This window comes from Takifugu flavidus, chromosome 18 (assembly GCF_003711565.1).
Source record: "Takifugu flavidus isolate HTHZ2018 chromosome 18, ASM371156v2, whole genome shotgun sequence".
In the NCBI taxonomy this organism is placed as follows: domain Eukaryota; kingdom Metazoa; phylum Chordata; class Actinopteri; order Tetraodontiformes; family Tetraodontidae; genus Takifugu; species Takifugu flavidus.
The window spans coordinates 7,456,096-7,472,308 of record NC_079537.1 but is presented as its reverse complement, the minus strand read 5'-3'; the positions used below and the strand labels follow the sequence as shown (position 1 = coordinate 7,472,308).

At 44.5% G+C, this 16,213-nt stretch overlaps 2 protein-coding genes across 7 annotated transcripts; both read left to right on the top strand.

The window, feature by feature from the left end:
* The first annotated feature begins 51 nt into the window (after window positions 1–51).
* On the top strand, window positions 52–9,390 carry LOC130514879 (sterile alpha motif domain-containing protein 9-like). The gene is given in 5 exon segments (XM_057014726.1): window positions 52–131; window positions 2,103–2,162; window positions 4,130–4,168; window positions 4,472–8,266; window positions 8,269–9,390. Coding segments are annotated over 4 exon segments (4,266 nt in total). The 5' UTR covers window positions 52–131; window positions 2,103–2,158; the 3' UTR covers window positions 8,697–9,390.
* A 260-nt stretch (window positions 9,391–9,650) lies between these two features.
* gaa (alpha glucosidase) lies at window positions 9,651–15,721 on the top strand. Of its 6 annotated transcripts, none has more exons than XR_008947081.1 (19): window positions 9,651–11,197; window positions 11,432–11,583; window positions 11,705–11,870; window positions 11,955–12,051; window positions 12,146–12,265; window positions 12,396–12,514; window positions 12,614–12,745; window positions 12,847–12,957; window positions 13,042–13,155; window positions 13,255–13,339; window positions 13,471–13,588; window positions 13,666–13,799; window positions 13,911–14,062; window positions 14,278–14,426; window positions 14,511–14,652; window positions 14,798–14,896; window positions 14,974–15,133; window positions 15,247–15,399; window positions 15,495–15,721. XR_008947081.1 is itself a non-coding variant. In XM_057014748.1 (19 exons), exons 1-19 carry the CDS (start codon window positions 10,685–10,687, stop codon window positions 15,558–15,560), a joined length of 2,811 nt encoding a protein of 936 aa, XP_056870728.1. In that variant the 5' UTR covers window positions 9,651–10,684; the 3' UTR covers window positions 15,561–15,721. The 6 variants fall into 6 exon arrangements, 3 of the variants coding, with proteins under 3 accessions (XP_056870728.1, XP_056870727.1, XP_056870729.1); XR_008947080.1 differs by having other exon boundaries at window positions 14,974–15,138; window positions 15,215–15,399; XM_057014748.1 differs by having other exon boundaries at window positions 14,977–15,133; window positions 15,215–15,399.
* Window positions 15,722–16,213: the final 492 nt, after the last annotated feature.

The window sequence follows — 16,213 nt, the reverse complement described above, 5'->3', positions numbered from 1 at the left end:
TCGAAACTCATTCTGTTTTGGGGGTGTTCCCAAGATCACACCATAAATACGGAGAAGTGTGACGAGACCACCACTTCATCCTCCGAGGCGAGTGTGACCACTTCATCAAATGATGGGCACCGATCAGGGAGGTAAGTGATCGTCTAACCTCGACGGGTACGGTCATTTTCGTGGTGTGTTTTATTCCCCCCTCCAAATCATATCAGTCAACGCTGTGCTAAAAGGAATACATGTCTTTCGACTACGAAGTTGCCGGTTATCGCTGGAACGCGCTAGATTAGCAATTTGGTGCTTTATTTAAATGGTTTATGAATGCTTGGATTTCAGTCGACAGGAAGAGGATGCTTAGTAGAGGCTACTTTCGCGAGATCTGAGGAATTTGTGCATTTTGGGGTTACGTGCGCGGCGATGCACTCATAGTGCTCAAACCGAAGGACTGCAAAACTAGGCGGGCAACAACAACCGCAAACCTCCTGTGAAGGTGCTAAAACCTGGGAAGCTGTGTCAAACTCTGAGCAAAAGACTGCTGACTTACAGGAGATCACAAATAGCGACGGTGAAAAACTCTGGTCACTGTAGCCGTCTGCTCCCAGGACCATACCAACAAGGCTAAAGTGTTCCGACCAATCAGAGCGAAGGGGCGGGGCTTTGCACCAGTCGCCACAATAATGACGTCACTCCGCTATAGCTTTTTGGACCAGTTCGTGGAACTGAAAACGAAACTTATATATTCAATATGTTTACGGTAGCTGAAGTATTCACAAACAGCGGAGTCGGTCCTTTTAGACGGAGGGTTTTAAAAACATGACTTTTTCATACCACGGTATACCTTGAAACTGGTTAGTGAATAGGTGGAATTTAGGAGAATGGAGTAGGACTGTTCAAGCTTTCATCACATACAATCCAGAACAATGTTTCTAGGTCAGAATGTCCAGGCAGGATGAAACAGAGAGGAGGTGACTGGTGGATGTAATCACTGTACAAAGAATAAGATGAATAAAATGAACAAAGTGGTATAGTTGTAGTTCTGAAAACAAGGAACAAATGAATAAATAATGAGTACACGGTGCAATCAGCACATGCCTATCATTTCGGACATGCTAAAATACTAGCAAATACACATCATCCTTCATACCACAACCAAACATTAATGAATCATAAATGCACACTACAAAAACTGCAGTTAATATAGGAACACAGGATAGTAAAGGAGGGTCCGCATGCTATCTAAAGGCAGCTAATTAAGCATGCTGATAGCGACCATCCATACATAAGATATTAAGGAACAACCTACCTCGGCGAACACATACCATTGCACCCAATAAGTTAGAAACCCACCTCATAAACATGCATACATATAGTACTAATATTGTTCATGTTCCATCAGTTATTTTCAATCACTGTTCACCTAATAGATAAATAATAACAGAAGTGTTGTGGCCTCAAGTGAAAGTATTATACATCAAAACAAAAATACTCCCATTAAAAGTAAGAGTCCTACATTTTAAAAAATTCTATATCAATAAAAGTACATAAGCATCAGCTGAGGGGTCACTGGGTCTGCAGACACAAAGGCATTTTCTATGCAAATGACTCCTAAACCTGCTGAACTTTGGCTGAGGGCATGATTACATTAATGTGCTTTGTCACTCGCTCGTGCACTGTACAAATGATGGACTTTTAGGGAGGATGGAGCTCCTGCTAAGTACTGAATAATTGAACAAAGCTTTTTGAATGTATCCTCTTAATGAACACATTTGGTACAGTCAAACAAAAAACTGGTGTTCGTATGACAAATGCGCAGCAACCTCTAGAATAGTTCTCAGAGCCTCGGTGGACAGTAGGTGGCCTAAGGTGAGTGGAGTTTTTCCACTTTCCTCTCATGTGACGAGCTGCTAACTGTTTGTGAAGAAAGATCTTCTGTAGTTAAACATTTATCTTTTTTAGATGATCTATCATCTTTTAGATGATCTATCATCTTTTAGATGATAGATCTTTTTTAGATTGCAGATGCAACTGTTAAAAGTGAACGTATTGCAACTACTCAACCCCCTGTAGTTCTTAGGTTAGAATATGGAAACATGCTGTATCTTTTTTTCCAGATGGAAGTTAGTAACTGAAGTCCAAAGTCAAAGTCCTGGAAACAGTAGAGACAATCATGGGTAAGTAAGTAGACTACTCAGATGATAATATGAAGTGACCTTATGTCTGGATGTCTGGACATGAAAAGTAGTGCAGTGATTATTAAAATGTGTGCATTTATGTTGATTGTTTTTTGATGCTGTTAAACTGCAATATAGGTTTTAGTTTGCAACTAAATTTTTATTTTATTTATTCCCGTGGGCTCACCACCTGCAGGGGGGGCCAAGGGGGTCGGGTGCATTGTGTGTTGGGTAGCGGCCAAAGGCAGGGACCTTGGCGGTCTGATCGCCGGCTGCAGAAACTGGCTCTAGGGATATGGAATGTCACCTCTCTGATGGGAAAGGAGCCTGAGCTGGTGCGTGAGGTTGAGAAGTTCCGACTAGATATAGTCGGCCTTACCTCAACGCATAGCAAGGGCTCTGGAACCAGTCTTTTCAAGAGGAGTTGGACTCTCTACCACTCTGGAGTTACCGGTGTTGAGAGGAGACGGGCTGGGGTGGCAATCCTCGTTGCTCCCTGGCTCAGTGCCTGTATAATGGAGTTTACCCCGGTGGATGAGAGGGTAGCCTCCCTTCGCCTTCGGGTGGGGGGACGGATCCTGACTGTTGTTTGTGCCTATGGCCCAAACAGCAGTTCAGCCTATCCACCCTTTTTGGAGTCCTTAGAGGGAGTGCTGGAGAGTGCTCCATCTGGAGGCTCCCTCGTCCTCCTAGGTGACTTTAATGCTCACGTTGGCAGCGACAATGTGACCTGGAGAGTTGTGATTGGGGAGAACGGCCCCCCTGATCTGAACCCGAGTGGTGTTTTGTTATTGGACTTCTGTGCTCGTCTCAGATTGTCCATAACCTTCATTGTCCTTGTTCAGGCATAAAGGTGTCCACATGTGCACTTGGCACCAGGACGCCTTAGGCCACAGATCGATAATCGACTTTGTGGTTGTGTCATCGGATTTGCGGCCGCATGTTCTGGACACCCGGGTGAATAGAGGGGCAGAGCTGTCAACTGATCACCAGTGGGGAAGGATGCCGGACACCTGGCAGAGTCTCCTGTCAGAAGGAGCTTCAACTCACACCTCCGGGAGAGCTTTGACCATGTCCTGGGGGAGGCGGGGGGGACATTGAGTCCGAGTGGACCATATTCCGTGCCTCCATTGTTGATGCGGCTGACCGGTGCTGTGGCCGCAAGGTGGTTGGTGCCTGTTGTGGCGGCAATGCCTCAACCCCCTGGTGGACACCAGCGGTGAGGGATGCCGTCAGGCTGAAGAAGGAGTCGTATCGGGCCTTATTGGCCTGTGGGACTCCTGAGGCAGCAGATAGGTACTGGCAGGCGAAGCAAAGTGCATCTACGGCGGTTCCTGAGGCAAAGACCCGGGCATGGGAAGAGTTCAGTGAGGCCATAGAGAACAACTTCCGGACGGCTTCGAAAAGGTTCTGGACCACCATCCGGCGTCTGAGGATGCCCAAGTGGAGGAGTTCAAGTACCTCGGGGTCTTGTTCACGAGTGAGGGAAGAATGGAGCAGGAGATCGACAGGCGGATCGGTGCGGCGTCAGCAGTGATGCGGACTCTGCACCGGTCCATTGTGGTGAAGAGAAAGCTGAGCCAAAAGGCGAAGCTCTCGATTTACGGGTTGATCTTCGTTCCTACCCTCACCTATGGTCATGAGCTTTGGGTAATGACCGAAAGAACACGATCACGGGTACAAGCGGCCGAAAAGAGCTTCCTCCATAGGGTGGCTGGGCTCTCCCTTAGAGATAGGGTGAGAAGCTCTGACATCCAGGAGGAGCTCGGAGTAGAGCCGCTGCTCCTCCACATTGAGAAGAGCCAGATGAGGTGGCTTGGGCATCTAGTTAGGATGCCCCCTGGCGACCCTACCCCGGATAAGTGGTAGAGGATGGATGGAACTTTTTATTTCTATCAGTGACTAAGTAGATGGATGACAAACCACTTTCATTTTCTGATTTATTTATTTTTTCCCCAAAATTACAGCTGGCGCTCTTAATCAGTCACCAGAGAGTTGGAATGAATCTCAAGTAAGCACATGGCTAAGATCTATTGGAGTGAAGGAGCAGTACATAAACAAAATCTATGAAGAAGAAGTAGATGGAAGAATCCTTCTTGCACTTGATGAAAACTTTTTGAAGACAAAGATTTGCATGAAATTGGGCCCTGCTCATTTGATCATTCAAGAGAGAGATAAGCTTAAAAGTTCGCCAAAGCATCCTCATAATCAAAGAAAAGTCACTGAAAACAAACAAACGGAGGAAGAGCAGAAAGGGGAACTTTCAAATAGAGCTCAAAAGACCTCAAAGGCGACTGCTCAGGAGCGATGTGGCCAGACCTCAAAGGAGGACTGTAAACCAAGGCCATTCGATCAAGAAGGAACTGATTTTATATATGTGAAACACCGAGTGATGCAACCTGAATCTGGGGCTTTCGACCTGATCTCCCCGTGTCATGAATACAAGTCTTTTGCACTTGCTGCTACATTGGACCGCACAAGACTCCAAGCCAAGTTTGCCCATGAGGTTCTGAAATTTGCAATTGGATGTATGAATATCAGGTCAAATGGAACTATACACTTTGGTGTGGTGGACAGTAAAGAGAATGCAGATTATACACATGGTGAGATATTAGGCATTTTGGTCCAAGAGAAAGACATCTATGTCGATGCATTAGATTATATTGAAAGGAGCATTCCCACCGACAGTGAACATGTTCGCCAGTGCGTACGACCTCCAAGGTTCATTGAGGTTATGGATCAGAAAGGTACAGAAAAGAGATATGTGGTAGAAGTTGACATTGTGCCTTTGCTAAGTATTGTGAGGAACAAGGTGTATGCGGCACGTCTCCCAAACTTCAAGGAGGCGACAAACAAAGTGGAGATGGAGAAGCAACAAATACTGCGGCGGGTGGGTGCCAAAACAGAGCCAGTGAATGAAAAAGACTTGAGCGAGTTTTATGAGCGGGTCAAAGATCGCGATACTCAGCGGGAAGAAGCAGAAAGAAGCATGTTCCTCTGTATGCCAGAATCCTGCCAAGACCTTGGAAGGAAACTCACCATGTTAATGACGAGTGGAAAGAAATTGATGGAAGAGGACAAATGGTTCATCCTGGTCACCAACAAACTCAAACCAGATGATCTCTGTAATGTCGACTGGCTTCTAAACATGAATGTGTTTTGTGTGTTTGACTTTGACCCTGACTCGAAGGTGTCGGGACTCTGCAAGACATACCTCCAGCATCACACTGCAAACATGCATTCTTTGCAGACCTATAAGTTATCTGGTGACATGTCCATCAAGGAATTCATCAGCAAGCTGTTTCTGTTTGACCAAACCAGTTGGATTTTTTGTAATGGCCGCAGTGACTTTAAAGGAAATGAAAACCCGTGTGATGAACTGACTTGGATAAAGACCAAAATGACTTTTCTGCGGGAATCTGTATCATTGATCTGTAAGCAGATATTGCCAAAGGGTACTTTCCAAGTAATTTTCCTTCTAACATCACCAGTGGAGAAACCACTCTTGCACACCTTTAATGAGTTTTTCACAGACATGGAAGGTCATGAGGACATCATCTGTATCTGTGAAGCAGCGGAAAACTTCCAAAAGTGGAAAAGCTTTGCAGAGGGGTCATGTGGAACAGAAACTCTGGACAATGGAAGCGTTGTTGGTATGACCATGAGCCACATCAATGCAACCGTGCTGCAAATACAGCCTGTTCAAGCATGTACCCGTAAACACTTGCCAGTCTTTGTCAAGGGGACCTGTGATCTAAAGACTCAAGTTGAAGAACAGTTGTGTTCCCTGGAAATTTTGACAGTCAATCACTGCGAAGAAACAAGAGAAGACTTCATCAATGAAGAGAAAAAGAACATTGAACAGCAATTTTACCATGGTGGGAAGGTGAGATGGTTGAACTTCTGGCTTGCTGAGCGTGGATTCGTTGGTGAGGTAATAAAGAGAGATGCCTATCAAGAAGTGTCAAATCTCCTCAATGATGCATTGAAGTCAAATACAGGTCAGAGTCCTGTAAATATTATCAACATTTATCATCATCCGGGAAGTGGTGGAAGCACTGTAGCAAGACAGGTTCTGTGGGATAACAGGAAAACTATAAGGTGTGCAGTCATAAAGCATTCATACTCAGTTGCTATTGTTGCAGACCATGCTGTTAAACTGAGAGAATATGAAGAAAAAGATGCACAGAGGTGTCTCCCCACACTGCTGCTCATTGAAGACTCGGACAAAGAATATCTGGATGACCTCAAGAATGAGCTGGAAGTTGCCATAAACAACAAAATAGTTCAAAACTTAACATGTTTCATTTTGTTAAGTTGCAGACGATCACACGAGCCAGAGAAAAAATGCAAGGAGTCCCCATTAATGAATGTGTCTGTCACTCACAAGCTGTCTGCCCAAGAGAAAGAAAAGTTTTCTAGAAAGCGAAAAGACCTTGAAAGAAAATATGACCCCAATTTTATTCTGACTTTTGTTTTGTTGAGTGAAGAATTTAACGAGGAATATGTAACATTGTTTGTAGAACACTTGCTGCAAGGAATTGATCATGAATCTGTTACTACTCGCCTCATTCACTATGTAGCCCTGTTGAACACTTACGTTCAAGACTCTTTTATTTCTCAGTCCCATTGTGAAGCTTTGCTTGGGTTAACCTTTCACTTGGAAAGGTTTCACCAACACAACTTTGAGCAATCGCTCAGTCCTCAGGCTAGGCTGGTCTTTTTGCACCTTAGGGACGAGAAGACACACATCAATTCCGTCAGCATCATTCATCCATTTGTTGCAAAGGAAATCCTCCACCAACTTCTGGGAGACCAACTGACCCAGAGCAGCCTGGCCATGGACTTGCTCCATGAAAAAGTCCTTTTTGAACATCGTTTTGGAAGGGAAATATATCTGTCATTTTTGAGAGCACTCTTCATCAGGCGGGCTAGAATCAGCAAGGGGGATGGATACGATAGTGCTTTTGCTCCTTTGATAGAGCACGTGTGTGAAAATGAGAAAAACCTACAAAAGGCCATTCAGTTACTGGAAGAAGCCTTTCAGTATTTTCGTGAAGATCCGTTCATTGCCCAAACACTTGCTCGTCTTCATTACACCTACAAAATGTTTGAACAGGCAGAACACTGGGCAGAGACAGCAGCCAAACAGCAGCCTTACAATTCGTTCATACTAGACACAAAAGGTCAGGTGTACAAAAAGTGGTTCCAAAAAAAGTGCAATGATCTTGAAGAAGCCAGTATAAAGAAGACGCCTCAGAATACAGCAGATGCTGTGGAGACTGCACTGAAAGCCATTGAGTGTTTTCAAGAATGTGAGAAAGCAGCAGTCGCAGATATGGACAATGTCAACAATTCAGGATTTTTTTCTGAAGTAGAGACCGAGTGCAGCCTACTAAAACTGATCCTGTCAGTGGATGTTTTTGCAAACAAACTCAACGGCCATTCTGAATGTATGAAGTACCTACTGACAGACTACATCCCAGTGGAAGTCAAGGATGCCTGGGAGCCATTTCACGATCGTCTGAAAAAGCTTAACAGGGCAATGCAAGACGCCTTGGAATGGATTTCGGAAGAACTGAGCTACTTTCAGAAGGACATTGGTAATGACGAAGAGGAGATCCAGGTGATTGCAGAGGAGAAGATAAGCAATCCACTAAAATGGATGGAAAAAACATCTGAAGCATATGGGAAGTACTTCAGTGAAACTATTCAACCACATGAACTTAACCCGGAGAAAACTGCTCAACTAAGTCCTTTTCAAAAGCGCATGATGATCTTCAAACTTGGAGGCGGAAATATAACCTCCATCCTTTCTACGCTGGCGGACCAGAAGAAGGCAGTGCCCCGTCTCGAGGCCATCCTGTCTCTATATCCCAGCAGTCCACAGAGGGCCAAATTTGGCCAAAAGGATATTGTCAACTACATATTCACTCATATTGCTCTGAACTGTCTCTCGCCCCAGAATCCAAGGGTAGCACATTTAAAAGATCTTCAAGCACTTTGTCATCAGGTCCCATCTGATAAGAGGAAGTGTTTACCAGGTGTCTTATTCTTAATTACCATGTTATTCTGGCCTGAAGATCAGGACACGGATCAAGAAAAAGAAAAAAGTATGAAATTGTGCAATCAGCTGTTGAACACCTGGATAAATACTACTGGGACAAGAAGAAGGACATTCCCCAGAGGAAAAGAAGGATCTACACCCATTTTTTTCTGGGAGCTGGGAAAGGCCTGCTCAAATTTGTGCACAAGAAAAAGTTTGAGAGTGTCACAACAGGCTTCACCGTTTTAGAGAAACGGATGAAGTGGTTTAGGGGTGAAAACTGGAAAAATCCCGAGATTGTCAAGGTCCTAAAATGTGTCACTGGATGGACAGAAGATGGGGTGGTTTACCTGGAGGGTCCCCTTAAGAGGAAGTTCAGTATCATGCCCCTTCACAAACCTTCAGTTCCTCATGGGAATGAAAACATCACTTTCTATTTGGGGTTCACATTTAGAGGCCCTGTTGCCTGCAACATTGTTGTAACATAGTCTTATGATGCGTTTCATTATCTAGCTAGCTGAGAGCTGTATCCAGCTATTTACAAAGAAAGAGAGACTGTCACCCATCTATACATTTTCTACATCTATTACCTTGCAGGAGTGCAGGAGAGCATATCATGATAAAATCAGTTGTTAACTTCTCAAGTTGTACTAGCAATTGGGAAGTGTGATTGTGTTCATTATCAGTGACCAGACAGTCTACTGCACAGTTAATCACTATATTTGATCATGTTTCATGTTCTTAATCATATGTAAAATATGTCAGAAAGCAGTTTTGTTTATTGAAACACTGTAATTCTGTCTTTAAACAATATTCTGATTCTGATGGCCTAATGTCAAATTCCACATGTCATTAAAAGCATAAATTGACACTCTGTTTATATGAATGAAATGTATTTAAGTTGAAGCTTTTAGAGAGAAAAACTAAAGCAAATTATGAAATGTGTAAGTGCAAGAAAAAGTAAAAGTGCTTATAGTACATTTAAACCATACTGTCACAACATGAATGTCAGTGTCTGTGTTTGTGCACATCATTATTGTAAGGGTGCAAATAACAAAATTCATATTAAAAAAAAAAAAAGTACAATTAAGGTGGTGGGTGTTTGATTTAAATGACTATAGGAATGTGTTTCAGTGTATTTTAATTTCTTTGATTTAATAAACATTTTTGTATCACCCCTGATCTTAATATTTAAATGGTATTTATTTTGAACACTAATGTCCTCTTGTGCTTGCCATACTATAATACATTTTTTAAACAAATACAATTAATTAGCAATCACAAGGCACAGAGGTTTAATCACAAGAATGACATTGTTATATTTAACTTATTTGACCTGCGCTAAAGAGATGGTTCAGATGCTCAGAAGTTAAGTTCAGAAGTTAATCAGGAATTTGCTTCCCTACACTCTTGCTTTCCTTCCTTGTTTATACTTTCACCAGTTTTATAATGACACCATGGTATTTATCCTAGGTCTGCAGGATCAAATAAGCAAGATATATATAATTACAGTGTAATTTTACTGTGACTGTTAATTGATGAAGTACACAATCACAAATTAGTTCAGGGAGGAATGCAACATTTTTCTTAAATCATACATATCTTCAAACTTTTATTATTAAACATCTATTAAATAAAAGTTGCGAAATATCAGTCGTGTGTTTCTTAATTGCAGGTGTGGGACTATGTGGGAGTTTAGTGGTTACATTGTGAAGCGCGTCTGACTGCCTGCCAGACAAAGACCGGGGCACAGAACACCCGGACAGCTTTCGCAGCCGTTGCTGATTTTTTTGTTAAACTTTTTTCGACATCAATAAAGTTACACAAATGAGTATAAAACTTACTAGCAAACGTACACACAAACAAAGGCATCACAACTTAAAACCATCAATCTGCGTGGCGTACTGACCTGTGGAACCGCACAGAGGGCGCTCCAACGAGGACACGGTGGGACGCACCTGCCGTCCGAGTCGCGACTTTGAGGACGACCACACCTGAGATCACACCTGTAAAAATGATCAGAAAGTTTTACTTTGAAATAAAATGAATGTTGAATTAATGAAACACCCGGTGCACTACACATCACCCCTGATCTTAATGTGAAAGTGGGAGATATTGCAAACGCTGATGTCCTTTTGCGCTTGCCGTACTCGGGTGCTATTTTTTACTCCCGCAGAAGAAATTTCTTTTTCTTTTTTTATTGCAAGAAATCGATATTTGGGCAGTTGCTCGAAAGAAAAACAGGTTTTCGTTTGGTTGAGAGTAATGGATGAAAGCGTTCCCTGATAAACTAGCCCAAGACAGACTGGGAATAGCGTTTTAACATTGAAAGGGAAGAAATACTGTGAGTGCAAATGTTTATCGTTCAGATAGAACGTTTATTAACTTTAGTAATTAACACAGTTAATTCACATTTAGGTAGACGTTGGTATATTTAATTTAAGCGTCTTTTGGTCCGTATTTTTGGGTGGTTCAGATGTTGAAGGTAATCGGGAGTCTGCTTCTCTTCACTCTGACTTTCCTTCCTTATTTATACTTCCACCAGTTTTATAATGACACCATGGTATTTTTACCAGGCCGTGCTAAGCAAGACACAACAAGCACACATAATCACACAATTAAATACAACAATTCAGTTAAACTGCAAAGAGCAATGCACCGCGGCAGGTCCAGAGTGAACGATTTTTCCAGGGATCCTGAATGCACCATGGCCCCAGACAGCCGGTTTGATTGTGCCAGAGACAAAGCTGTCAGTCAGTCAGAGTGTGAACAGAGGGGCTGTTGTTATGCCCCTGGATCAGACTCTGCAGGTCCACCTTGGTGCTTCTACCCCGGGTTGTATCGAGGTTATAGAATGGGTCCGCTCATGCCCACCTTGCATGGCCTGACTGCCACCTTGACCCGGGCAGCCCCCTCTTACCTACCCAGAGACATCTCGGTTCTGCAGCTCGACGTTACAGAAGAAGCTACAGACTGTTTACGCATCACTGTGAGTAACTACACTGTTTCTGTTGAAGCACAAGATGCACATCGACTAGCACACTTTTTTCTGATGATAGATTTGATCCTTTGGAAGTTTTCTCATATCATCACATACACTTTGTTGCACTGCGTGTTGTAAGACCACTATTTCATGTAGGAGGCAGAGTAGATTATACGATAAGTTTAGGGTGTGTAGCACGTTGACAGAATTCCCAAAGGGAACAGATTGTTTCTTCTCCAGATGAAGGATCCATCGTCTCCACGGTATGAAGTTGAGCTCCCAGCCGTTGTTGTCAGGGAAGAAACAGACGCCGAAGACCTTCTCTACACTACAGAATATCAGCCTGACCCATTTGGCTTCATAGTGCGGCGAAAAACGAATGGACGAGTCATGTGAGTGGCCTTTTCTTATTAAACATTTATTAATATTTATGTGGTTATTTATTTTCTTAATGAAAATGGGAGGTCTCCTGACAAATTGAGGGATTTCTTTCATGCTCCCGATTGTCTCCAGTATGAACACCACCGTCGCTCCTCTGCTGTTTGCCGACCAATACCTTCAGCTCTCCACCACGCTCGCCTCCCATCTTGTGTCAGGTCTTGGGCAGCACTATTCCTCCCTCTTGCTGGACGTCAACTGGACAACTCTGGCTCTCTGGAACAGAGACATGGCGCCACATGTGAGTCTGGTGCTGTGAGACACAGAAGCGGGTCGCAACCACTTATTAACACAATCTGCTTGTCTGTTTTGTCTTGCGTGTCAGCCTGATGCCAATCTTTATGGCTCCCATCCATTCTACATCGTACAGGAAGGGGACGGGATGGCACATGGAGTTTTCCTTCTCAACAGCAACGCAATTGGTACCAACTGATCCAATAACTGGTGATCTGATGATCAACGGATGATTTTTGTTGAAATAGGACCTAAATTGTCCTGACTCCAGTGTCTCTCTAGAGGTGATATTGCAGCCGACCCCTGCTCTCACCTGGATAGCTCTTGGAGGAATCCTGGATCTTTACGTCTTCTTGGGCCCTGACCCTCAAAGTGTGGTGCGACAGTACCTTCAGGTGATCGGTATGTATTTTCAGCATATTAGGAATCAGTCGGACCATCCGACAACAGCCGCCCCCTCTTGTCTGCCTCTATTGATTTTTTTGCTTTGTTCCTGATTGACCGTATATATTTATTTATGTTTACCCTCCAGGATACTCTATGATGCCTCCTTATTGGTCACTGGGCTTCCACCTGTGTCGCTGGGGTTACACCACCACTAATGCAACACGGGAGGTTGTGCAACGCATGCGCGATGCTGAATTTCCTATGGTAAGGAAGAACTCACAGAGCTCCAAATGCGTAGATTTGATTTGACAAAATGGTTGAGATTTATATTTTTCTGAGTGTTTATTCCATTTGCTCCTCCAGGATGTACAGTGGAATGATCTAGATTATGCGTACAAGCGTAGGGTCTTCACCTTGGACCCGTTGCGATTCGGAGACCTCCCAGAAATGGTGGAGGAGTTCCACATGAGAGGCTTGAGGTACATCCTCATCCTGGTAGGACAGAGGAAAACCTCTCTCAGTCATTACCACAGTTTCTCCAGCAGATAGCGCCACATTTAGTTTGGGACTGAGTCGTGTCCGGTGATCTTTCTTAGGATCCAGGCATCAGCACCACCAGCCCTCCTGGAACCTACGCTCCATTTGAGGATGGATTAAAACGAGATGTCTTCATTAAAAATTCCTCGGGACATATCTTGATTGGGAAGGTTAAATAATTTCTCATAATTTTTTGTCATTTTCCCTCCTTTTGAGGTACTTTTGCCAAGCATTATTTCATTATGTGTTCCCAGGTTTGGCCTGGTCCTACAGCCTTTCCTGACTTCACCAACCCTGAAACCAGGTCCTGGTGGGAAGACTGCATCAGAGATTTTCATTCCAAAGTTCCGGTGGACGGTCTGTGGATCGTGAGTCTTTGCAAACAGCGGAGGATTTTAGCTTCCATTGCTAGCATTAACGTGTGCTCTAACTGGATCCTCTGCGCTTTTCCACATTCTTCTTCTCAGGATATGAATGAACCGGCAAGTTTTGTGCAGGGCTCTGTGGAAGGCTGTCCAGACAGCGAGCTGGAGAATCCGCCCTACACCCCCAGTGAGTGCACTACATGAGAAGATTTAATAAATTTAACAGGTCATTTGTCACATGACAACAGTGCACTGTGGTTTATCAGGAGCAAACACAGACTTCCTGAGCTAGAAGCCTGTTTGCTGTCACTCAAACAGGTGTGGTTGGCGGCCAGTTGAGCTCTGGGACTCTGTGTATGTCCGCCCAGCAGAAGCTGTCCACCCACTACAACCTGCACAACATGTACGGACTGACTGAGGCCTTTGCCACACACAGGTTAGACCGAGTCAAAATGTGTGTTTTTAAAGTTGTTAAACGGTCGTAGATTGGCTGGATTTGCTTCCCATCCCCAGTGCTCTCATAAAGATTCACGGGAAGCGGCCATTCGTCCTGTCTCGCTCCTCCTTTCCAGGCATCGGACGCTTCTCCGGAGTGTGGACGGGAGACGTCCGGAGTGACTGGGAGCAGCTTCGCTACTCCATCCCCGGTGTGTGTTCTTTTTTGGTTTGTTTCCTATGATTTCGCATCATTCTCTGTCAACGTTCCACCAACATAAGAGCTTTCAGACTTTGACTGACATTTTTGTCCTTCCTCCCAGCCGTGCTGCAGTTCAGCCTGTCCGGGGTGCCGCTCGCCGGCGCCGACGTCTGCGGCTTCGGAGGCGACACCGCCGAGGAGCTGTGCGTACGATGGATGCAGCTGGGCGCCTTCTACCCTTTCATGAGGAATCACAACGACAGGCCGAATGCTGTGAGACACCGTTCATGAGTTTAGAACGTTTGTGGTGCTGGGCGTCCCGCAGCTTTACATCTGTCTTCAGAGAACAGAATCACACCTGTCGGTGCGCTGGGCAGAATGACCAGAAGTCTGTCGTTAAGGTTTCTCTTCTGCGTCTGCCTTAGTCTGATCGATTAAGAATGGCATAAACTCCAGAAGGTCCCATTGTGTGTCCCTCCATCCTGCAGCCTCAGGAGCCCTACGTATTTGGACAAAAGGCCCAGGCCGCCATGAAAAGTGCATTAAACCTGCGTTACTCCCTCCTGCCCTTCCTCTACACGCTCTTCCATCATGCCCACACCTCTGCGGAAACTGTGGCCCGACCTCTCTTCATGGAGTACGTGGCCCTGCCTCTAGTTGTTCTGCACACCTGAAGTCTTTCTTCTGCACTATTGTAATTTTTTCATTGCTTCCCTTCAAGGTTCCCCTCTGACCCAGGCAGTCAGACCGTAGATGAGCAGTTCCTGTGGGGGAGTTCACTTTTGATTAGCCCCGTCTTAAAGAGGGGGGCTGTAGAAGTGGCTGCTTACCTTCCCCCCGGCACTTGGTACAGTCTGCTGAATGTGAGTCGAGTGTGTTGTTTAATAGATTCCTGCAGGGTTTTACTGTCCCTTTAAACCAGATTCATCCTAAAATGTATTTAAATAAAACAAAATCCATGTTTGAGGCTGACTGTAGAAGCCAAGAGTGAAGCCATCTGTTCTCCAGGGTCGGCCTCTCCACAGCAGGGGTCAGTACTTTCTCCTGTCGGCCCCTTTGGACACCATCAACGTTCATTTGAGGGAGGGCCACATTATTCCTCAGCAGGTGGGTCCCGTTTTCTGGCAGAATGCACGTGCATTGACACAGAAAACTGTACTGTACTGTTTGTGCTTCCTTTCAAGGAGCCTGCTCTGACGACAACAGCCTCGCGCACAAACCCTTTCTCCCTGACGGTGGCGCTGTCAGCAGGCGGCTGGGCGTGGGGCGATCTGTTCTGGGATGATGGCGATGGCCTCGACACCTTTGAAACGGGAAATTATTCCTATATTGTCTTTGTTGCCGGTGAGGTATGGAACACGAGGCAGATATTTGCACGTAGGCGCTGATGCAGCTTTGCTTTAGGGAGTTCTCCTTGATTGACAGCTGTGTTTCAGCGCTGTGAATGTCTTCTCCAGTCTCAGGTGGTGAGCGGACCTCTGACAGTGGGTGAGGCCCTCGCTGGTCTGGTCCTGGGAGGGCTGCAGGTGTTCGGGCTGCAATCCGCACCCATTTTTGTCTTAGCCAATGGAGAAATGGTGATGGATTTCACATACTGCAGTGAGATGAAGGTGAGCTCTTTGCTGCTCAGCACAGCTTTCTTTGCATAATTAGTATTGGAAAGATTTAGTTGTTTTTTTCCCCAAAATTCTTTTCCCTTTTGCAGGTTTTGAAAGTGACCAACCTGGCTTTGCCACTGTCAGAGGTGTTGACAATCCGATGGATTCTCTGATGCACCAGACTTACTATCCAAGTCCCTCTATAAATGAGAAAAGATTCATATTGGTCAGATTAGGTGGTGAATTATGAGCAGCTGGTTGAAAGAGTTCTTATTTATTTTTATAGTTTCATAAATTGGCTTGTTAATCTTTGTAAATAAAGTTTTTTTCAGGAGTGTGTCTGTTGTTACTCTCCCAATAGCTTGCTCTATCTATCTATCTATCTATCTATCTATCTATCTATCTATCTATCCATCCATCCATCCATCCATCCATCCATCCATCCATCCATCCATCCATCCATCCATCCATCCATCCATCCATCCATCCATCCATCGGATCCAGATGCGGGACCAACCGCATTCTGGCGTTTGCAACTGACCTTTACAACGTCATTTATGACGAAAAAGGTCGAATCTTTGACGTAGGCAGGGTTGGGCCTAAATTAATGTAAAGCATTTGTAAATGTTTCATATATTCACACATTTTCCCGAGCATTCCCCCTAATTTCAACCGTAAAAAAATTAAAATTCGCAGTTTGTGTGATAAAAGATCCTTTGACATCCCGGAAGCAGCGAAAAATGGGGGTTTGGTCTCTGAGCTTTTAAATCAAGTTAAATACACAAAGCCAACCCTTAAAAGGAAATGAGACAAGGTCTCCTTACAA

What these genes read in the sequence shown, in the direction of transcription:
- gaa (XM_057014747.1), top strand. Translation starts at nt 10,685, where the DNA reads ATGTTGAAGGTAATCGGGAGTCTGCTTCTCTTCACTCTGACTTTCCTT. An exon ending in CAGACTGTTTACGCATCACT is followed by an intron (nt 11,198 to 11,431) that starts GTGAGTAACTAC and finishes TTTCTTCTCCAG; the next exon opens with ATGAAGGATCCATCGTCTCC. An exon ending in CTATATTGTCTTTGTTGCCG is followed by an intron (nt 15,134 to 15,214) that starts GTGAGGTATGGA and finishes CTTGATTGACAG; the next exon opens with CTGTGTTTCAGCGCTGTGAA.